The sequence below is a fragment of the Triturus cristatus genome, chromosome 5_1 (genome assembly GCF_964204655.1).
Source record: "Triturus cristatus chromosome 5_1, aTriCri1.1, whole genome shotgun sequence".
NCBI lineage: Eukaryota > Metazoa > Chordata > Amphibia > Caudata > Salamandridae > Triturus > Triturus cristatus.
The window spans coordinates 28,363,244-28,387,829 of NC_140587.1; the positions used below are offsets into that span (position 1 = coordinate 28,363,244).

The window sequence follows — 24,586 nt, forward strand, 5'->3', positions numbered from 1 at the left end:
CCTAATATATTAGTAAATAGAGTGCACTCGATACATTTTCATTGGTCTTAGATGAGTCTTTAACTGTTTGTAGGCAAGTGAGACACTCAATGGGTCGAGCATTACAACAGAGACTCTACTGCTGAATCAGAGGACGTATGCCATTAGTTTCAAGAGTTGATATGAAATGTGCCAACAGAGAAATCAAGCCCCAAAAATGACTTTAATTATTAAAAAGGTTCGTCTTTTTCTAGCTAACTTTGTGATAGAAGGCAAGACAATTCATATTAGAGACAACTGTCATAACAAGTCTGTTGATTGGTCTCCACATTATCTTCCCCTTGGATGTTATGGACTTTTGCTAGCAACATCCAGATTGAACCCTAAAACACTTCCTATTATGACATACCAATTTGTAAATGCCTTCAAATTCTTATAAAACTAACTGTGCAGAATTCATTCTTTAATGAACATACTGTCAGAACGCATCTTCGCTCGGGAATAAGCGAGAGATCAATAAATATCATCACTCTAAGAGGCCCCCGTCATATTCAACCAAGGGTGCAGAGCAATTTAAGAAATATCAGGCGGAATACTAAGATGGCCGCCATTAAGGAAAATCAGGGTCAGCAGTCTAGTGTTGTGTCACAGGTGGCCCTATCAGAATGTCACGAGGTGCTCCCTCTGGAATCTCACACTTCACCTGAGTTTCCAGAGGGACCGGCAGCGGAATTTGGTATGGCGTAAAACCAGTTTGTCAGGGTAGAGGGCGACGTTTCCATCGTTTAGTTTCCATTGTTCAAGTCTTTATCTCTTCAGTGCCGGTTGTGGAGCAGTTACCAAAGTCCACGTAAGACTGTTCCGTTGGTTTGAGTATTGAAGCATTGTAAATTTACCGCGTAATTGGTTGCGCAGTAGTAGTCAACCCAGCATTTTGAAAGAAGTTCGCTGTGAAGTAACAGTGTTGTTGTGAGCAATTAAGCAGCGTTTAGGAGGAATTCTGTTTTTAAAGAAACTATTATTGCACTTGCGATTAGTTGAGTAAGGAGGCTTAACTGGTAGGAAGCCAGAAGCTAGAATAGCATTTAGGTACTAAGAAGAATATACTTACTGTTATCTGGGTTTCCGGTTGTTAAGGATTCTCTGGAAATTCTTTCTAGAAGAAAAAGGGCAAGATATATATATTAGACTAAAAGAAGGATATACTGAACAAGATATTAATTAAAGCTTAACACAAAAAGATATAAAGGTAAGAAATATAATTCACTACGTAAATAGAAAGACAAATTACAATAAATCAGGAATTCATGAGTATTGCTTATTTCAGAAATAACAAGCTGATTACCACTAACACCATTAATGAAGAGAGGCACAGACCAAGTAAACACCACATATGTAATGAAGTATACAATTACTACTGATAATTAGAGTTCAATGTATAACAGTGTTACGTGCAAATTTAGAAATCTGTTCCAGATTCACCCAGAACACACTAAGGCAGAACCAGACCTAGATGCATGTTCAGAAAGAAAGGAAAACCGGGTAAGACTTGGCAGTCTCTTCTCTTTCCCATTCCCCTTTCGCCCCTGAGGGACTCTCATCATGTAAGTTCACCTCTTGGTGGCAGGAGAGTCTTGGAGTGGCATTGGGACCTGCGTCATTCTATTCCTTTGCAAGTGGGCTGAAAGGCTATTCTGACACATAACACCTTAATTGAACCTGAAGCTTTCCTTCTTTTGGCTACCTTTCCATTGAACTGTCCTAAAGAATTCTACACTGTGACAAAAGGGAGCAGCTAGCTACGGGTATTTGACACAGGTCTCACTCTTTTCAAGGCCCCTCACTGTCACTGTCAAATCAGTCACTGACAACATCGCCAGCATTGGAATTAAACAACACGTCAAATGTAAATGTAAATGTTATAGACTTGTAAAGCGCACAGCTGCCCCGGCAACGGGGCGTCCCGGCGCTGTAGACCGCTGGGGAACCCATCCTGGCTATCCCTGTGAGATGGCCTTTTACATTGCACTGCTCTTTGGTGATTCCTCCGTAGCCACAATTGACTCTTGACTTTGGTTCAATAGCACATTCGTCTACAGAAAACACATTTGATAACTTTTACTAAAAAAATACATCTTGCAATCACAGGTTAGCAAATGAAACTGCAGATTGTCTATCAAAATCCATCAGGTTGAATTTATATTATACGTAAATCAATTGTAGATATGTTGGCAAATCCAGAGATTACACACATTGTGGTGCATTTTCCTTCTCTGCCAAGACAGAGTTGGAAACTCCAACAAAGATAGAGTTTTCCTGCGTCAGTAGTTGTATCTTCACCTAAGCAGATCTAAGCAGTATGGACAAAGACACTTCAATGGAAAATCCACAAATGCCCTCCTCTGCCAGTGGATTTTCTGCGCTAGTGGAATTTGCATCTCAAAGTTTGGACACTACAGATGCACCCACAAAGTGGGAGTACACTGCCAATGACTGCATGTCTACTCTGCCTAACATGCTGGGTGAAGTAAATGATACTAATCCTTAAGTGAAAGTCCACTCCCTTTGTTCAGCACACTGCCACGGGAATGACTCCAACAGACATAGAGGAAGATCCATCACTCAGATCAGGCAACTGAAATTTAACTACTTTTAGCATCATTTACTCAACAATGGCACCATGGGTGAAGCAGCTGGAGTATTTTACGTCGTGGAATATCAGCCATATGCAGCACCCGAAAGTAGCTATGCAGCTAGAAGTCCATGAAGGAAATCAACCATTTCCTGTGAGATTTTATTTACTGTCATCCTCAAAATGAGAAGGTACATGTCTTACATTAATGCAACAATATTTTCCTCTAGAAATCTGCTGAAAAGTCTTCCTTACACTGGACGAATACGTTACAGTTATGTCCTGAGCAAACTAGTGCTGCAATAATTGGCAGAAAAATGAGATGAGCTGTTCTGGGTAATGTGTAGTGGGTTACATATGCGTCAGATTCAGAGACTCTCGTCTCTTTACATTTTAGAATTATTGCTCATTTCCTACAAAGCACTCATTACACTAGTGTTAATCCTACAGTTCACTAAGACTTTTTCCAAATTCAAATTATCATTCTCTTTGTATAGATATTTCTCAAATTGGCTATTTTACGAATATTTACCTGCTGTCATCTGACAAAGATGTTTTGGGTATTTTCTTTTATATCATTGGGAAGACTGGGAAGGGTCCTTAATCTTTAAAACTCCACCGCGACTTATGCGTAGAGTTGTATGGAGCCCGCAGTAGTGTTCCCACAGTGCATGCACTCTCCAGGGGGTTCCTATCTCGTCACCTTGGGTGGTTCCTTGGGGTCCCAGCGATTCTACTTCCTCTCGACATTGTCCTGACTCGAGTCGTGGTTCTTATAAGACTTTCTCAGTATATGGTTTGATCCCCTCTCGGGCCCACTGTGCATTAGTGCTATTTACTGTGATTTATTTGCTAAAGTATTGTGTGCTTTGTGTCTATCTCGGTGTAGGAACTTTTGTAACGTACTAGATAGTGTCATATAATAAATACATATTATTAAAAATACTTTGTGTGGTTCTTTTCCATTTAGTCTATCCTATAAGATTGCATTCTGGTAAAACAAGCTGCTTTATACTCCTTCAAGACTTAGCCTGAAGGCTGCTCTCAACGGCTACCACTTAGAGAGCTTTAACGGTTGTCTAAGACCTCTTAAATCACCATAAGGGTTGTCTGGACTGGTGCAAAGTGCCCACATACATTAGTGGACATCATATACCAGGCCAGCTTCTCACAGAAGGCCATAGAAGTGATTTCAACTCCGAATTACTCAAAGTCAAACTTTACTGTACTGCATAGAGAGTATGGTGGAGGCCATTGTGTCAGTAGTTTCTTATGTGAATTTGGCATGTGTTCTATAAAGAGGGGTATTTCGCTGTTCAAATCTAGTCAATCATTTGATATTTCAAAATATCCTCAACTGTTTTACAAGAAACCGGAAATTGAAAACACAGACATCCTTCTTCTTAGCACCTTACCGTTCGGCTGAAGTCGATTGAAGCACCAAATGGTTCCCGGTTTGCTGTCATCATAGCAGCAGCCTTTTACATTGCACTGCTCTTTGGTGATTCCTCCGTAGCCACAGTTGACTCTTGATTTTGGTTCAATGGCACATTCGACTGTGGAATACACATTTGTTTACATAAAAAATACATCTTGCAATCACAGGTTAGCAAATGAAACTGCAGATTGTCTATCAAACTCCATCAGGTTGAATTTATATTATACATAACTCTACTGTAGATCTGTGAGCAAAATCCAGAGATTAGACACATTGTGGTGCATTTTCCTTCTCTGCCAAGACAGAGTTGGAAACTCCATCAAAGATAGAGTTGTCCTGCATCAGTAGCTGTTTTTTCACCTAGGCAGATCTAAGCACCATGGACAAAGACACTTCAATGGAAAATCCACAAATGCCCTCCTCTGCCAGTGGATTTTCTGCGCTAGTGGAGGTTGCATCTCAAAGTGTGGACACTACAGATGCACCCACAAACTGGGAGTACACTGCCAATGACTGCATGTCTACTCTGCCTAACATGCTGGGTGAAGTAGATGATTCTAATCCGTAAGTGAAAGGCGACTCCCTTTGCTCAGCAGACTGCCACGGGAATGACTCCAACAGAGTTAGTGGCAGATCCATCACTCAGATCAGGCAACTGATATTCAACCAGTTTTAGCATCATTTACTCAATAATGACACCATGGGTGAAGCAGCTGGAGTATTTTATGTGAGGGAATATCAGCCATATGCAGCACCCCAAAGTGACTATGCAGCTAGAAGTCCACACAGGAAATCAACCATTTCCTGTCCGATGTTATTTCCTGTCCTCCTCCAAATGAGAACATAAGTCTATTACATAAGTATAATAATAGTTTCCTTCAGAAATCTGCTGAAAAGTACTCTTTAAATTAGACAAATACTTTACAGTTTTGTCCTGAGCAAACTAGTGTTGAAATAATTGGTAGAAAAATGAGATGAGCTGTTCTGAGTAATGTGTTTTGGGTTACATATGCGTCAGATTCAGAGACTCTCATCACTGTACATTTTAGAATTATTGCTCATATCCTACAAAGCACTCATTGCAAAGCTGCTTTATTTAGTTCTACTTTTCACTAAGGTTTTTTCCAAATTCAAATTATCCTTCTCTTTGTATAGATATTTCTCAAATTGGCTATCTTATGAATATTTATCTGATTTGATTTGACAAATTTGTTTTCAGGATTTTCTGTTATATCATTGTGGCATACAATGCTTGCTCAGTTAAATGTCATATATGAAAGCATGGATATTTGAAATATTGTCTAGCACAGCAGCTTCAAAGCCCAATCACAGTTGAAATTTGATGTGGTAAAGAAAAGTTTAGCGTGAAAACTCTACCTTTCTGAATCTTTGTTGTAAGATCAGCAAAGGTAGATGTGAATCACTGTGATTGTTATTCTAGTCCAAGATATTTTTAGCTAGCAAGCCGTTTAGGCTTAAAGAGGAGAAATGTATCTATTTCTCCCTGTGACTTCCTTTGAAGCAAGTATGATGCATTCCACACCCCATTGAGAAAAAGGAAAATGCCTTTAAGGATTGGTTTGGTGCAGGAAGTTTCCCTTTTTCACGCAGAAAAACATTCCCTACTGTGAGGCAGGCACACTTGGCTTCCAATAATGCCTTCATGGGTTCCAGGAATTAGAAAACGTAGGCAGCAGAAATTCACCACATCTCTGTAAATATGGTGCTTTATTGATGTCTCAATAAAACGTAATGCAGCCACTGAGTTGCCTTGCTGCACTGCATGAAATATTTATAAACCTGGACCTTTGATTCTGTCAGTGAAAAGGACCAGAATTATTACTTGATTTTCAAATGTGTTTCTCCCAGTTTAAAACCCCTTTTTATAAAGATTTGGACTCTATGGGGTTTAATTACAAAGTAATGCCGAGTAAGCAATGTAGTACTTCTCTGGTACTCATTTATACATGCACATTTACATTTGTGCCAAAACACTCAAAACTGGAATAAACATTAAACATTCACAGTCTATTCGTACACAAAAAGTAAAAATATAATGAACTGAGCCCTATTTCCAATTTCATTGACAGGCAGTTGGACGATTTAGAACTAAAAACAAACACATGTAAAAGTAGGTAAAACATAACGTTTAATGTTACTTCCCAGACCAATAAACTGTTTTGTGACTCTTGTGATGTGTTTGAGTCACTAACTGATATTGATAACTAACTGATAGGAATCAGCTATGAATAATGATTATTAACAAGCAACTGGTTTATGTGCAGAGACTGTAACATCTGTAATGAAGCACGACAACCCACAGTCCCAGGCGAGGTTTGTTAAATATGTGCAGCAAGCTGATGGGAAATGAGTTTAGCCCTTTAGAAATGGATCAGCAAGGGGCGTGGCTTCGGAGCCTCGGAAGATGACCGCTATTTCCGGGAGCTCCGTCGAGACGTGAGGTAGCGCGACCTCTACAGGCAGCAATTCTTCTCCACAAACTTCGGAACCGCATGATTTAGCGGTCGGAACTTGGGTTTGTCAGAATGCTACCACTATTTGCGCATAGGGTGAGACCAGCGGACATATTTTTATAATTATTTGTTACCTCACCGTCGCGGCCGCCATTTTGTTTTTTCAGCGCTCCAATGCTTCCCGCCTGAGGCTGTGAGACGGTGCTTGTTAGCAGCTAAATGCCCGTTTTCACTATTGCAGCCTACTTCTTTCATTTTTGGTCAGCGTTTATGTTATTTGATCCCTGGTGATGTTCGCACTGATGCCTTTTCAACTAATGTGGTTTCTGTTGCTGTTGAACACCATTTATTTCACTTCACTCCTGGATTTTTAGGCTGATACCGCCTGGACTAGAGTTCTCTAATGTTCTTTTTATTTCTTCACCAGTTTGGCTCTGTTTCCGTTTGGGGGACTCTGAGTGACTCCATTATTATAATCTTTTCTATTTGTTGCATATAAAGTGTCTCTCTTCACACAGCCACATATCACAATGCCTCGCACTAATTGTAGTGGCGCTCTTCCTTCTAATGAGGCGAGTTTAGAGGCCTACAATCCTTTTGACCTCCTACAGGATCACATCGCTGATAATCTCAAAGACTCTGTTGGTTCCAAGACTTCTACTCCACCTACTCCTCGTCTAAGCGCTAAACAAGGCTCCAAAATACCTTCTGCGTCTACTTCAGGCAAATGAGTGAAAGCTAACCCACCTTCTCCTACTAATTCATCATCCTTAATATCCATGGCACTCCTTCTTGATGAAATTCGTGCTCTCAAACCACATATGGTTGAAACCAACACCCGACTTCAGAATCTGGAAGCCAATTGGTCCCTCACAGAAAAAAGAGTTGGGGACCTAGAATTGCATGTTGATTCTGTTCAAGGACTTACAAATCAAGTTCCTCTCATCTCTAAAGAGATAGAACAACTTAAACAACAGATTGAAAATTTAGAAAACCGCAACAGGCGCAATAACCTACGCATTTATGGATTAGTTGAAGGACTTGAAGGCTCTAATCCAATTTCCTTTTTTCAGTCTTTTTTGCCAACTCTTCTCGGTCTTCCTGAAACCCCTTCATTGAATATCCAACGGGCGCATCGCCTAGGTCAGATAGCTCGTTCTTCATCATCATCTACTAAACCGAGAGGAATTATTTTGTATTTTTTGGAGTATACAGATTTACTCAGAGTCCTCCATGCTGCCAAGCAACGTGGAAAAATTTCTTGGAATGATTCTAATCTTTTTTTTGCTCAGGATTATGCCAAGACAACTGCTGAACGTCGGAAAAGGTTCTTGGAGATGAGACCTGCATTACGTAGCCTAAATGCACGTTATGGTTTGTTCCACCCATGTCTCTTCAAAGTGACTTATAATAATAAAACAACTAGTTATGAACATCCAGCGCTCCTCCAACAATTTTTGAACAGCTGCAGAACGGAGTTCATGGAAGTGCCTCAGCCATGACAGACCTATTTATTTAGGTAGTATCTGTTTGTTTTGTCCTTATTAATGATTAATTTCCTTCCAAATGCATTATGTAGCATTCTGTTGTATTAATATGTTCCTTTTTCTTCCTTTCATCAGGTTGCAGTCTTGTGGTTCCTCGTTGTTTCATGTTCTCTTCAGCTTGCCTGGAAGATGTCCCCTCCTTACTGTCTCGTCCTGAGATCTTCCGTTCAGTGTCTTATCTCCCTTATGTGGCTTCACCAACCCCGTTCTTCTTCTTTTCTTGTGGTATGCCTTTTTGTTACCATATTTTTTCATCAAATGTTTGTTTCGCTTTGTCCCTTTGTTTTTTGTTATGCGCGTTCCTTTTTACCTTTCCTTTCTATTATTTTTTCCTTTCACTTCCATTTCTGGTCCTTTTTCAATCTCTGGTATTTTTCTTCTTGCTCACCTCTAATTCTCTCTTTTACTATTTTATACTTTTATACTTTCAAGCTCCTTATTTCATTACTCTTTCTTATTTCATATTTTTCTGCTGTATTCTGTCAATATTCCTCTAGTTGCAACTTCAATCTCCCATATTATTATATGATGTTTTATTTTTTACTCTTGTACATAATTGGCTTTCTCACAGCTTTCTTGTTATAATTTATATATTTAGATGTCGTTAAATATACTTTCTTGGAATGTGAAAGGTTTGGGTTCCCCCATTAAGCGACAACGAGTTTTATCTCATTTAGCAACCTTGAAAGGAGACATTGTGTTATTGCAAGAAATTCATATAAAAGATGTTGAAGTTAACAAATTACGCCGTAATTGGGTGGGCCATGTTTTTGCGTCTCCTGGTTCAGGGAAACGTAACGGTGTTGCTATTCTCTGCCATAAGCGGTTAAATATCAAACTTATAAACCAAGACAACAATTCTGATGGTAGATGGGTTGCAGTATCTTTATTGATTGATAAAATCCCTTTAACTATTTTTAATTTGTATGCTCCCACTATACAAGACAAATTGTTTTGGACCCAGATTCTTGCTTCACTGATGCAATATACTGATGATTATCTCATTTTAGGGGGTGATTGTAACATGATTATGGATCCTATTTTAGATAGAAGGTCCAATTCCCATTTCTCACCCTCTCTCATGCACACTCAATTTACCTCTGCTATATCTCAAAGATCTCTTGTTGACTCCTGGAGACTCTGCCACCCTACACTTCAAGAGTACACATACTACTCACCTGCTCATTCTTCCCAATCCCGGATTGACTATATTTTTATTTCCAAAGCCTTGACCCAACAGATTACCCATTCTGATATAGGCTCTATTTTAATTTCTGATCATGCTCCAGTTTCCTTACGCCTAGACTTACTCCCCCCCATAAAAGGTACTGGGAGATGGAGGTTTAATAATTCTCTCCTATTCGATCCCAAATTTACTCCAGCCTTCCTTGATTTTTCATCTCTATTTTTTACAGAAAACAAATCTCCTCTGATATCCCCTCAATTGTTATGGGACACTTTTAAGGCTGCTTCCAGAGATTTCATTATTTCATTTGTCTCCCATAAAAGAGGCACGGCCTCTCATTCCTTACAATCAATTAATACGCAAATTAAACAATTGGCTTCACGATAGAATTTTATTTACATTTTTCCAATATGCTTGTTCCTAAACTTCACCAATTATTTTCATTTTTTATATCGTCCCAAAAATCTGAAGGCTCCTTTCAGGAGGTCATAATCTGTCTTCTTCCCAAAGATAATAAGGATCATACTTTATGTAAAAATTATAGACCTATTTCTTTAATCAACCTGTATTACAAAATATTTGCAAAAATTCTAGCGCTTCGTCTCAACAAAATTGTACCTAAACTAATTGGTAAAGAACAATGTGGTTTCATTAAGGGTCGTCACCTTTCTGGCAATACTCGTCTCTTTTTCAATGGACTTAGTAAGTCCCATTCCTATCAATATTCATTAGCTGCTGTTGCATTAGATGCTGAAAAAGCATTTGACGGGGTTAATTGGCAATATATATTCTCAACTCTTGTTTGGCTTGGTTTTGGCCCGAAATTTCTTTCTTATATTTCATTATTATATTCCTTTCCTAGATCTTTTATCTTAGCTAACGGCCTTGTTTCTTCTTAGTTTCCCCTCTTCAGAGGTGTCAGACAAGGATGTCCTCTTTCTCGTCTTCTTTTTATTTTGGCATTAGAACCTTTCTTAACAAAAATTTGAATAAATAAATATATTACCGGCTTCCCTTATGGGGATAAACATCTGAAAATTTCTTCTTATGCAGACGATATTCTTTTATTCATTTCTAACCCCCAAACCTCTATTCCATCCTTTTTATCAGAAGTTTCTGATTTTGCGATCAAGTTGTATCAGGTTACAAACTTAATGTGGATAAATGTGAAATTCTCCCTCTAAATACATTTTGTTTCCATGCAGATTTTTTGGCTTCTTCTTTTCACTGGAGTCCGATTAAGATCAAATACTTAGGTTTATGGTTCAAATCCTCTATTAAAGACACTGTAACACTAAATATAAAAAATCTACAAACGACTCTAAATGACTCTACAACTCATTGGCATCCCTTGTTTTTATCCTGGTGGGGTAGACTAGACTATTAAAATGATGTTAGTTCCAATAATTTTGTTTTACCTCTCTAATCTTCCAGTTAATATTCCTAAATCCTGCTATAAAAATATTTACTCTACATTATCAAAATTCTTATGGCAAAATAAGAAAGCTGGGATGTCATTTGCTAAACTTAAATGTCCTAAACATTCAGGTGGAGTTAATTTTCCGGATTTCACCGCATATCACACTTCATTTTTTCTTAATCATTCTGTTTCCTTATTATCTAATCATGTGTCTGATCTCACCTCTCAACCATTGTGGGTAGAGGTTGAATCCTCCTTCTTTCACCCTTTCACTTTTGAAGAATTTGTGTCATTATCCCATATTCCCAAGGAATTCTCTCTCCCTATTCTTAAAAACTCTCGAAAAATATTTTCTCCTCTCTTCCTGGATGGTCTAGATGATCACTCACGTTTCTTACAATCCCCTATTTGGTATAATCCCCCCTATTAAAGTTAGAAATAAGACACTTTTTTGGAAAGAATGGAAAGATCTCGGTCTTAATTGGACTCACCAACTTTTTCACGAAGGTACTTGTATTTCCTTCTCTATACTTCAATCCCGCTTTTCTTTACCATTATCCTTTGAATCCAAACATAGACTATTGTGTTCAGTTGCAAAAAATAGTTATGATGCCCTTTCTGATTCCGTCACTCATATCAACTCTTCTCCTCTTACTCTCCCTTATTTACTTTCTTCATCCTCTGTTCTCAAATCTATAAAAAGTTACAGGATACCTCTAGCACTCGAGATAAATCTAAATTAGAAAATGATTGGGAATCAGATTTAGAGGAATCGTTTTCTATTTTAACATGGCAAAAAATTTGGACCAAGATAAGGAAATCATCTAGAGCAGCAAACACAACTCAAACGGTATTTTTTATATATAATAGACTCTTGATCACTCCTGCCAAATTACATATAATTAATCCCTCTATTCCCTCTACCTGCTGGTCTTGCTCAGCTACACTGGCAGATCTTAAACATATGTTATTTACTTGTCCGGCGATCTATAAGTTTTGGACAAGTGTGTGGAAGCAAATTAATAATATTTTCTCTACCCATTTCCCCTTTACTTTTTCACATATTTTTTTAGGAGGTCTTTCAGCGATATGGTCTTCCTCCGTTACTAACACATCTATTATTGATTTACGTATAGCTGTAGCGTTTCAACAAATCACTAAATCTTGGAAGAATGCCACAAATGATTCTTTCCAAGCCTGGTGGTATGGGGTTTGTTATCATCACAGATTAGACAGGGCCTACGTTTATCTCATCACACTTGCTATTAATCGTGACTTATTATGGTTACCCATCACAAATTTTTTAAACATATCTGCTCAATCCTTACCTTTGCATACACCTTGCACAGAAGAAGTTCCCAAACCTCCGTGAAATTATTCCTGATGGTTGCATATATATTATGTCTTATGTTTATATTATGCATCTTTATTAGAGGATTTTTTGTATACCAATTGTTACATTTTCAATTAATATGTTTTGTTCTATCAATTGATATTTTCTTCCCTTCTCACTTCTATCCCTTTCCCCACTTTCTTCATTTCTTCCCCTCGTTTATGAAATTTTTTGCATTTCTACTATATTTATATATTATGTTCTATTGTTATTCTGTTGTAATTGACATCCAATAAACTTTCCTTTAAAACTTAAAAAAGAAATGGATCATCAACAAATGTCCCTAGTGTATGGTATTGAGGTACCCAGGACATAGGTGCACCAGGGGTCCCCCATGGGCTGAAGTATGTATTATGCCAACCACTGGAGACCAATCAATTTGTAACTATAGGCCTGCCATTGCAGCCTGTGTAAACTAGTACTAGCATCACTTACGAAAGATATAGGCTTCCCTATATCTAAGGTCACTGCACATAAAACCTATAAGTCACCCCTAATGCAGGCCTTTCAATCCTGAAGGCAAGGTGCTCGGTTCTAAGTGTGAGGGTGCCACTGCATCAGCAGGACCACCCCTACAACCTTCAGAATCCATTCTCCCAGGTTGTAAGTGAGACAGCCATATAAAATATAGAGGGGCACAGCGTCATTATGCAATGGCCATCACAAAACTGGCTGTAACATACCCTATTATGTTTGGTATCAATTATGTTGGAATCATACCCCCACACCGTAAATTGTGAAAACTAGCTCTGAAGTGTCCCCACTCGAAAATTGATTTCCGGGCCATCTAGATAAGTCAAAACGTGAAGGATCGTGGTTGTAGGAGATGAGGATCTGCAGTTATGTTGCCCCCACTTTTTTTCTGATGTTAACACTGGTTTCTGGCTATAGTCTGGCTGGGTCCCTGCTAATCAGGGTCCCAGTCTTTCTGTTCTCTCTAAACAACTTGGATTGGATACTGTGGTACCTTATGAGCCCCTAGTATATGGTACCCTAGGTACCAAGGGCATAGGTACTTCACAGGCCTACCAGGGGCTGAAGCATGTATTATGCCACCCCTGGGAAGCAGACTAAATCTGACACCACAGGCCTGCTACTGCAGCCTGGGTGCGGTGGTGTTAGCACTCCTCACTGAGATATAGGTTCCTTATATCTCACCTTACACACAAATATAAGCCTATCAGTTACCCCTAAGGCAGGCCCTGTCAATCCTGAGGGCAGGGTGCTTGGTTTACATGTGAGGGGGTGCCTCTGCCTGAGCAGGGACCCTCTGCAGCGCTCAGAGTCTATTCTCTGTGGCTGTTTGTGGATGCGGTTAAACCATATACTCTTAAGTGCATTATAACCTCGTGGTAAATGCTAACTCTGGGATGGCTGCATCAAAACATGTTGTGTTTGGTGTCAAACGCTTTGGAATCATACCCCCACACCAGTAACTGGTGTGGGAGTATGATCCCACCCTTCTAGAGGGATAGGCATGTACCTACTGTGGAAACACGGTAGAATCCTGAAAGAGCACTGGCATCACAAAATGGATGCCACCAGCACAGACACTGGGCTGCCCTCCTGCTGCTGACCGAAACTCACAGTGGAGGAGGTCCAACAATAGGCATCCTGTCACAGGGAGGTGTCACCACCTTCCAGACAGGATTTTGTGTATTGGGGCTGGGTGGGTGCACTGCTAGAGTGCTTCAAAATCCTGCACTGGGGGAGCAGTAGGCTCTGAACAGGTTTGAGCTGGCATATGCAGAGAGGAGGAAGAGAAGTTTATACATTTGGGGATCCGAAGGGTCCTGATGAATGCCGGAGTGACCCAACACTGTGGGCACATATCAGACGGCAGAAACATGTCAACACGATTGCAGTAAGCAGGACTGAAGGAAATCTTAGTCTTCTCCTATCACCAATATTCTTCATGTTTTTAACTTAGCCAGATAGCCCATGATTTTTTTGTTTCGAATGGGAACACATCAGAGCTAGTTTTAACCTTCATTGCACTTTTCTTCGGTGATCTCAATTAATATGTTAGCATTGTTTTTCTCACCCTTTTGCTCCACCCCAGGCTATGGTCTGCGCAAGGGTGTATTGAAGGAAGCCCAATATTGAAGCATGTCACAATTTTCTGAATGAGGGCAGTATTTTCTCACTGAGCATGTGCCACCTTTGTTAATACATTTCCCTACTCCTTTGTATGTGTTGTGTTTAGTGTATTCAGGCCGGGTGGAAGCACTTGCTAGCATCACTCAAGCTGCTTGAAGGGCACACTTGGTGCCCTCCTTGCATAGTCTAGTTCAAACCAGCTCAGGAAGGCATTGGCTCCTGCTCTGGCATGAAACTGGACAAAGGACATGGGAGTATCCTCCACAATGTCCAACTCCTCGCCTGGGAAGGAACCTTATATCATCCAAACCCTTTCCTTAGGGTACTTAACGGCTTACCTGAGGGTGGGTCCCTAGATTTGTCATGAGACAAGATTCATTTCAAGACACCACTTCTACTTTGACCATTTGGGCAGTCTGGATTTCGCTGGACTTTACTATGGGCATCCAGGCTGCAACTGGGAAGATTCCTGCTGCTTCTAATCTCGTTGCCCTACTCGTCTGCTGCAATGCATGTTCTTGTGCTCCATACAGGAACCAAGATCTTCATCCTCACCGCATCACTTGCATCGTGGGCTTGCTCCTTTGAAGGGCTGCACTAGGTCCTCTTGCAGTACCAGTGTTCCGGCCTCTGGGTCCTTTTGAGGGTCACCTCTGAATTCTGTGGGCTCCCCTGATTGCTCGGTGCCTGCCCTGACTCCCCTGCTTGTGGTGAGTCACCTAGACCTTGCTGGTTCCGACACTGCTCCTTCTTCACTTTCCACATTGTTTGCAGTTGCCAAGGTTTGTTGGTGCTCTCGATGGACACCGACCCCTCAACTCTCCACATACAAGGTGGGACAGCTGATGAACAGCTCCTGGTCTTCCTAGTCTTCCACAACATTGCCTGGTCTTCACAGCTGCAGCTACAAGGTCACCGTAATCTCTCCTGCTTTACCAGACATCAGTGGGCTTTCATCTTCCGTGCCTCCTGGTCCCTACTGAGTGGCATAGGCTCCATCCCCTCGGCTTGCAGGTACTTCTCAGCTTGAATCCACCTTTGGGTTCCACTGGACACTTTCACCTTCTCCAGCAGCGTCTTCTTCCTGAAGTCCTCCTTTGAGTTCGACTGCGGTTTCCGAGACCACTTCACTCCTATGCACCTCTCTTTTCCCTGGGATAGGTAACCTGGTTCCTAAGGTATCCATTGGTGGGGTGGCTCTCCAACCTCCTGTCTTTCACAGGGTTTCTTCAGTGTCCACTGTAAAGGGTCCTTCTTTAAAATTGCAACCACGTCTTTCTCAATGACTTGCATTGATACTGCGGTTGTGTTCACACGAGCTCCGTGGGGTTCCCGGTTACTTACCCCGGGTGGTTCATTGGTCCCCGGCATTTCTGCATCTTCTGGGTTGTGGTTCACACATGACTATTTTACAATATGGTTTGGTCTCCCCCTGGTGACCTCTATTGAAAACTATTGTGTGCATTTTGTTTATCTGCAGCTTGGAGATATCGATATGTGTTAGTGAATCTCTTATAATAAATACATATTTTTATGAATACAATGTGTGGTTCTTTTTCACTTAATCTATACCTATGAGATTATGTTCTGGTGAAACAATCTGCCTTACACTCCTTCTGGACTAATCCTAAAGGCTGCTCTCCACAGCTACCACTTACAGAGGTTTCTAAGGATGTCTAAGACAACTAAAATCACCACAGGGGTTGTGTGGATTCGTGCAGGGTGCCCACTTATATAAGTAAACAAGGACACGAGTAGCCGTGCGCTTTACAAATACCCCTATAACATAACATAACATAACATCTGGAATTATGTGTCAGTCAAGGACCATTTAATGCAACTGAAGCAGCTAAATTATGCAGCTAAAAAGGCAAATCATCTATATATTACAACACATTTCTGGCAGTATTATTCCTCTATCTTGTGTAATTTTAACACATATTAATATTGCTTCAGCGACAGTGTCTCCTAATTTGCTCCAGTTTAACACAGGATTACAGCATTTTGCAGCTGTGGCACTATGTTTAATGCTTTCTTTCAGTAAAGTTTGATCCTTCTGAGATAGATGAAAATTACATTGTGATTTAAGTTGCAAGTGTCCATCCATACATTTGGGAAATACATTGCAAGAATAGAATTGCATGATTTCATGTCCATGACACTAGGCAAATGATTCAACATTCATAGCAGTGAAGAGCCGTACACTTTGTAGCAGTCATGCAGACAAGGATCGTAAAAGGGTTTTCCAGGTCCTGCAATCTGCAATGACATTCACTGCTTCCCCAATTTCCTTTCGTTTGGAGGTTTTACAATTAAACCAAGGTTTTTCTCCTCCATATAAAAAAATGATATTGACTACTGATGTACGTTACTTGTCACCATAACGTGATCTGAAACACCTCTATTTTGTAGAGGACTCAGACTTTTGTGACTTGTCTAGTCACAATAAAGAAGTCCAGTAAATTTCAACCAGTTGACCAATATATACAGAACTGCTGTGTAGTGTAGGCTAGAAAGGTTTAATAATGTGGTTTAATTATCAGTGGTACATTAAAGTTATCTTTTGAAGTCACAAATTCCTAGATCGATCTATACAGCAAAGTTTATTTTTTAAATGAAAAAAACATGATAGAACCTTTTTATAATCAAATGAATTTCTAGTTCAAGACACAGATCCTGAATGAAGTTTGTTACTGGAAATAGATCTAAATGAAAGCTTGCTAATATTATGAATGAATGAATGAATGAGGGATTTATAAAGCGCACAGCTACTCTAAGAGTGTCCCACCACTAGGCAGGTAGCACATATCTCGGCATGTGATTGACTAGTCTTTGAACTTTGAACAGGGAAGCAGTGTAATTCATCTGCTCGGCATACAGAGGATACAGCAAGACTTTGTGACCACTACTGAGATCTGAAACTTGAGGGTTAACTTATAATCCATTAGGACCCCTACATTTCTCACTTTGTCATTTGGGTTAGACCCAGCAAATGGGTAGGCCAGTGCCCTAGACAGCCCTGATTGTCAGGGTTGCAATATAGACCCATGACCCATGACCAGACCAGGTCTCCTGCCTCCACTGCCCCCAGACCCTCACCGAAACCCCAGCCTCCAACACTGCTGACGCCAGCACCGGCGACACCCTAAAATGCATCCTCCTCAACGTACGCTCCGTACACAAACACGCCATGGAAATCTGGAGCCTACTCAACTCTCTCTCGCCCGACATCGCCTTCTTCACAGAGACCTGGACCAACGCATCCTCTGCCCCCGCCATTAGCACCGCCATCCCAGACAGATACAAGATACAGAGGAAATACCACCCCAACCACCCATGTGGGGGCTTCACCATCGCCCACAATAGCACCCTCCGCCTCATCACCTCCAGCGAAACCTTCCCCTCCGCTCAACACCTGCACTTCCAGATTCAGACCACCCCCAAAGCCATAAACCGAGGAACCCTCGTCTAAAGGTTCCCTGGCCCCCGAACACCCTTTGTCATCACCAACTTCATTGCACCCCATGCCATTGCCTCAACAAGCTGCATACTCATTGGAAACCTGAACTTCCACCTCGACAACCCTAGCGACCCCAACTCTACTATCCTTCGTGACAACCTCGCCAGCATTGGACTTAAACAACACGTCAACACACCAACCAACAGAGCAGGACACACCCTCGACCCCATCTTCGCGGCAGGAAACAGCGTCCAATTCAGCCACACAAAGCAGCCACCATGGACCGACCACCACTGGGTGCACTTCATCATCAACAAACCAAAGGCAACTAAATCAGCCCCACGACCACCATGGAGGACCTTGACTCCACCCTCACCCAAGACAACCACACCTGGGCATGGGACGCAAACGACGCAGCCAGAGAACCTCTTACCTGGATCTCCAACTGCGCTGACGAGCTCGCTGCGCAATGCAACTCTGATAGACAACGCCCCAGGAAAGCCGCCTGGTTCAACACCGCTCTCCAAGAAGCCAGACGGAGCTGCAGACGTCTGGAGAACAACTGGAGAAACACAAAGACAACCGAAAACCACACCATCTACAAGGACGCCATGAGGCACTACCACAACCAGATCAGAGCCTCCAAGAGGAACTTCATCCACAACAAAATCCTGATCAACTCCACCAACTCCAAGGAACTTTTCAGTGTCATTCAAGAATTCACCAACGCATGCAGCAAAGCCACAGACATCAACCCATCCCAAGGCCTCTGCGACAAGCTTGGAACCTATTTCCACCTCAAGATCAAAAACCTCTATGACAACTTAATTGACCATCCACCAGGCGCCACAGATGGCCCCTCACCCCCCAGAAACATGATCCAGCCCACCATCTCCAAATGTACACCGATCACGGCCGAAAAAACTGCCTAAACCATGAAAAGCATCCACTCGGGGGCCCCCACCAACCCCTGTCCCGCTCACATCTTCCACAGAGCCGCGGCCGCCATCGCACCCAAACTACAACACACCATAAACACCACCTTCAAAACAGGCACCTTCTCTGATGACTGGAAGTGCGCAGAAGTAAGACCCCTGCTCAAGAAGCCCACAGCTGACCCCACTGACCTCAAGAACTATTGGCCCATCTCACTCCTCTCCTTTACAGCCAAAGTTGCAGAGAAAACAGTCAACAGGAAACTGACACAATTCATTGAAGAGAACACCGTCCTCGGCCCTTCCCAATCCGGACTCCGAAGAAACCACAGCGCAGCGACCACCCTACTCGCTGCCACAGACGACATCCGAGCCCTCCTGGACCAAGGCCACTCTGCAGCCCTCATCCTACTTGACCTATCAGCAGCATTCGACACTGTCTCCACTGCACACTAGTTGCCAGTCTACACGATGCAGGCATACAAGGAACAGCCCTGGACTGGATCCGATCATTCCTCACCGGAAGAAGTCAAAGGATCAGACTCCCACCCTTCCTCTGTGACCCCACAAAAATCACCTGCGGAGTCCCACAGGGTTCATCACTGAGCCCCCCCCTCTTCAACATCTTCATGGCCCCCCTCGCAGCCATCGTCCGACAACACGGCCTCAACATCTTATCCTACACCGATGACACCCAGCTCATCCTCTCCCTCGCCAAAGACCCCACCACTGCCAAACTCGACTTCCAGAAAGGAATGGAAGATTCTGCAGTCTGGATGACAAACAGCTGCCTGAAGCTCAACACCGAGAAGACAGAAGTCCTCAGTACCACCCCTTCAGCATGGGACAGCAACTGGTGGCCGACCGCCCTCAAAAGCCCACCTACCCCCTCAGACCACGCCAAGAACATGAGCATCATACTCGACTCATCACTCACCTTGAACCGACATGTCAACGCAGTCACCTCCAGCTGCTTCAACACCGTCTGCATCCTGCGCAACACCTTCAAGTGGATCCCCCCTGAGTCAAGGAAGACAGTCACCCAAGCACTCATCACCAGCAGACTGGACTATGGAAACGCACTCTACGCCGGCATCAACAAGTCGCTACTCCGCAAACTCCAGACAATTTAGAACACCGCCAACAGACTTGTCCTCAGCATGCCCCAACACGAACACATCAGCCAACAGCTACGAAGTCTCCACTGGCTCCCAGTGGAGAAAGGAGTCACTTTCAAAATCGTCACTCACTCCTACAAATGCCTACACAACAACGGACCCAAATACCTCAACGTCAGAATCAACTTCCACATACCCAAAGGAAACCTTCGATCTTCCAACCTCACACTGGCCAAAACACGGCGCATCCACAGAGCCAGAGCAGGCAGAAGATCCTTCTCTCACTTTTAGCCAAGACCTGAAATGAGCTACCGGCATACATCAGACGTGCTCCCTCCCTGAACACCTTCAGGAAGACCCTTCAGACCTGTCTCTTCGGCTAAACAGATCTGCGGACCGCCTCCCCCTCAGCGCCTTTAGACCCTCACCGGTGAGTAGCACGCTTACAATTCCTTGATTGATTGATTGATTGATAGAGCGTTGGATTTGAGCCAGTCTAATACTGCAGTCATGCAGGCTGCAAAATTTTCCTTAGCCTTAAGGTCATTTTTGTTATATGTAAGCAGCAGTTCATCCATGTAGGAAACTTCCTGGATGCCGAAGGACTCCATGAGGTTACCCAGTGGGATCACATCTATAATAAAAAGAGAGGGGCTCAGGGCCGCTCCCTGGAGAATGCCGTATTTGATTGATTTTGATTCAGAGCGGAATGGTTTGAGCCAGATATCTGTTCTCTATCGTTTATAAAGGATTCTAGCCAGGCTAAGGCCTTGTCCTCCACCCCAATAGTGGTGAGGTGATTTTCCGAGAGGATCAGTTCAGGGTGGCATTGATCTTGGCGTCTAGTGTGAATTTAATGGAATCAATAATCTCCATCAGTGCGGATTCAGTGCAAATCAGGGGTCTGAAGCAAGATTGTGAGGTTTGAAGAAGGTTGAAAGTTTCTTGGAACGACATTAGCTGAACATTCACTGTTTTTCTACTATCTTAGAGGCTCCTGGGAGCAGGGACATTGGTCTAAAATTACAAAGAGTTTCTGGGTTTGAGTTAGGCCTTTTCAGCAGAGGGATGAAGTTTGCCCTTTTCCATGCAAGGATACATGACATGTACAATCCAAATTGAGGGACTCTATTACAGACAGACAGTCATGCTGCACACAGTTATCTTCAGGACATTGTGTAATCCACAGATATGATATGGATCACCTTTCCAGATTTTCAAGAAAGCATTAAGAATACAAATTAGATATTTTGTTTGTTAGCGTATTTTATGTGAATATTGTAGAAATTTGGCTGAATCCAGCATTCCTGGACCTTAGAGGGAAACACCAGCTTTATACCTTTCATGAGCATGTTTACATTTATATTCATGTTTAGCAATGTGAGAAATAGCCATTAACACATCAGTTACTAAACCTTTTAGAAAGGCAATTGGTTATGTAAAATGAACTTCTGCCATATGTTTTAGACTCTCAAAATAATTGCCTGGCTATTTATGATTAAATACACTTTTCCGTAGTGTTTCATATCACACTCCTGCCATTTCTGAGCACTGGAAATAACATCTGTTACATTGACCAATTTATTGGGATCCGGTTTTCTAACTGCAGAACAAAGTACAGAACAAGTGAGGGCCACATTTAGAGTTTGGAGGCTAGGATACTCCGTTAAAGCGTGATGAATATCTTGTTTGCGTTACTTATTGTGCCATAAGCTTTGGTAGACTGCATAAATTGATTAGTTAATCCCTAATATATTGGTAAATAGAGTGCACTCGATACATTTTCATTGGTCTTAGAAGATTCTTTAACTGTTTGTAGGCAAGTGAGACACTCAATGGGTCGAGCCTTACAACAGATACTCTACTGCTGAATCAGAGGACGTATGCCATTAGTTTCAAGAGCTGATATGAAATGTGCCAACAGAGAAATCAAGCCAACAAAATGACTTTAATTATTAAAAGGTTCGTTTTTTTCTAGCTAAGTCTATGATAGTAGGCAAGACAATTCATATTAGAAACAACTATCATAACAAGTCTGTTGATTGGTCTCCACATTATCTTCCCCTTGGATGTTATGGACTTTTGCTAGCACCATCCAGACTGCACCCCTAAACACTTCTTATTATGACATACCAATTTGTGTATGCCTTCAAATTCTTATAAAACTAACTGTGCAGATTTCATTCTTTAATGAACATACTGTCAGAACCCATCTTCGCTCGGCACTAAGCAAGAGATCAATAAATATCATCACTCTAAGAGGCCCCCGTCATAGTCAACCAAGGGTGCAGAGCAATTTAAGAAATATCAGGCGGAATACTAAGATGGCCGCCATTGAGGTAAATCAGGGTCAGCAGTCTAGTGTTGTGTCACAGGTGGCCCTATCAGAATGTCACGAGGTGCTCCCTCTGGAATCTCGCACTTCACCTAAGTTTCCAGAGGGACCGGCAGCGGAATTTGGTATGGCGTAAAACCAGTTTGTCAGGGTAGAGGGCGTCGTTACCATCAATTAGTTTCCGTTGTGTCAAGTCTTTATCTCTTCAGTGCCGGTTGTGGAGCAGTTACCAAAGTCCACGTAAGACTGTTCTGTTATTTTGAGTATTGAAGCATTGTAAATTTACCGCGTAATTAGTTGCGAGGTAGTAGTCGACCCAGCGTTTTGAAAGAAGTTCTCTGTGAAGTAACAATGTTGCCGTGTGTTTATAGAGCTGCGTTTTTAGAGGAATTTACTGTGAAGCAACAGTGTTGTCCTGAACAATTAAGCAGCGCTTAAGAGGAATTCTCTTTTTAAAGAAACTATTATTGCACTTGCGATTAGTTGAGTAAGGAGGCTTAAGTGGAAGGAAGCCAGAATATAGAGTTGCATTTAGGTACCAAGAAGAATATACTTACTGTTATCTGGGTTTCCGGTTGTTAAGGATTCTCTGGAAATTCTTTCTAGAAGAAAGAGGGCAAGATATATATATTAGACAAAAAGAAGGATATACTGAACAAGATATTAATTAAAGCTTAACACAAAAAGATATAAAGGTAAGAAATATAATTCACTACGTAAATAGAAAGACAAATTACAATAAATCAGGAATTCATGAGTATTGCTGTTTACAGAAATAACAAGGTGATTACCACTAACACCATTTAAGAAGAGAGTCACAGACCAAGTAAACACCACATATGTAATGAAGTATAAAATGACTACTGATAATTAGAGCTTATTGTATAACAGTGTTACTTGAAAATTCTGAAATCTGTTCCAGATTCACCCAGAACACACTAGGGCAGAACCAGACCTAGACACATGTTCAGAAAGAAAGGAAGACCTGGTAAGACTTGGCAGTCTCTTCTCTTTCCCATTCCCCTTTCCCCCCCTGAGGGTCTCCTAGTCGTGTAAGTTCACCTCTTGGCGGCAGGAGAGTTTTGGAGTGGCATTGGGACCTGCGTCATTCTATTCACTTGCAAGTGGGCTGAAAGGCTATTCTGACACATAACACCTTAATTGAACCTGAAGCTGTCCTTCTTTTGGCTACCCTTCCACTGAACAGTCCTACAGAATTCTACACTGCCACAAAAGGGAGCAGCTAGCTACGGGTATTTGACACAGGTCTCACTCTTTTCAAGGCCGCTCACTGTCACTGTCAAATCATTTGATATTTTGTGATACTGTCTCAAAACGGCGGATAACTTTAGACACCAATAGTTGTCATCATGAGACCATCATATTTGTGAACTGAGACTGATAAAACATATAAAGAAGGTGTAGGAAAAGAGCATCTGCTTCTTTAGGTTACCCCTTATTTTTGCTTGATGTGATACTCTTTTTGACTAGGACCCCAGTCTATCTGCTTTCTCCCTTAACTGGTGAGCTCAGTACTTAGGTACATCCCAGAATGGATACTGGGGTACCCATGTCACTCCCTAGCATAGGCACCCCGAGGTTTTCCATGGGCTAAAGCATGTATTATGCCACCCTTGGGAGACCATTCAAATTGGAACTAAATCCCTGCCATTGCAGCCTGTGTAAGTTGGTGCTTGAACCACGTACTAAAGATATAGGTTTTCTATATCTTGGGTCACTGCACTAAAAACCTAAAAGTCTCCCCTATAGCAGACCTTCACAATCCTGAGGGTAGGGTGTTTGGTTCTAAGTGAGAGGGTGCATCCAGTGTAAGAAGGACACTCCTGCAGAGTCCATTCTCCCGGGTTGTCAGTGAAGTCACCATATTCTATATAGAGGGGTACCACGTAATTACGTGATGACAATCTCGAAACTGGTTGCAATGAAAACCTATCATACTTGGTATCAAACATGTTGGAATCATACCCCAACACCATAAACGGTGTGGGAGGTATGATTCCAAGCACTGGAAGAGCCCTCCATTGGGCTCTCAGTGTATCCAGTACCAGCCTTCTTTCCCAGACAGCAACAAATGGTTGCTGCCGACCAGAGACACATTTCTACCCTCCTGCTACTGAGCCAAGCTTGAGCAGAGGAAGGTGGAACAATTGGCATCCTGTCACTGGTAGGTGTGACCACCTCCCAGACATGATTTAGTGTATTAATGCTGAGTGGGTGCACTTGCCAGGGACATAAAGTCTGCATGAGGGACACATTTGGTGTCCCTGTTCACGGTCCAGTTCAAACTAGTCCAGGGAGCAGTTGCTCCCGCTCTAGCCCAAAACTAGACAAAGGACATGGAAGTAATCTCCCCCCTGTCCAGACCTTCCCCTGGGAGGGTCCCCTGAATCATCTCAACCCTTTCCCTAGGTTACTTAAGGGCGTACCTGGGTGTAGGTCCCTAGATTCATCGTGGGGCAAGATTCAATTCCAATACCACTTCAGCTTTGACCGTCCGGACACTCTGGACTTCGCTGGACTTTGCAAGGGCCCAACTTTGTCCCCCTGC

At 42.1% G+C, this 24,586-nt stretch overlaps 1 protein-coding gene across 1 annotated transcript in view; it reads right to left on the bottom strand.

Moving 5' to 3' along the window:
• Positions 1–24,586, bottom strand: part of LOC146829998 (uncharacterized) — a 129,920-nt gene that overhangs the window by 83,687 nt on the left and 21,647 nt on the right. Inside the window, exon 9 of the mRNA XM_085603681.1 lies at positions 4,027–4,167. Within this exon, the coding sequence (XP_085459807.1) occupies positions 4,027–4,167 (141 nt within the window). The remainder of the gene's footprint in view (positions 1–4,026; positions 4,168–24,586) is intronic.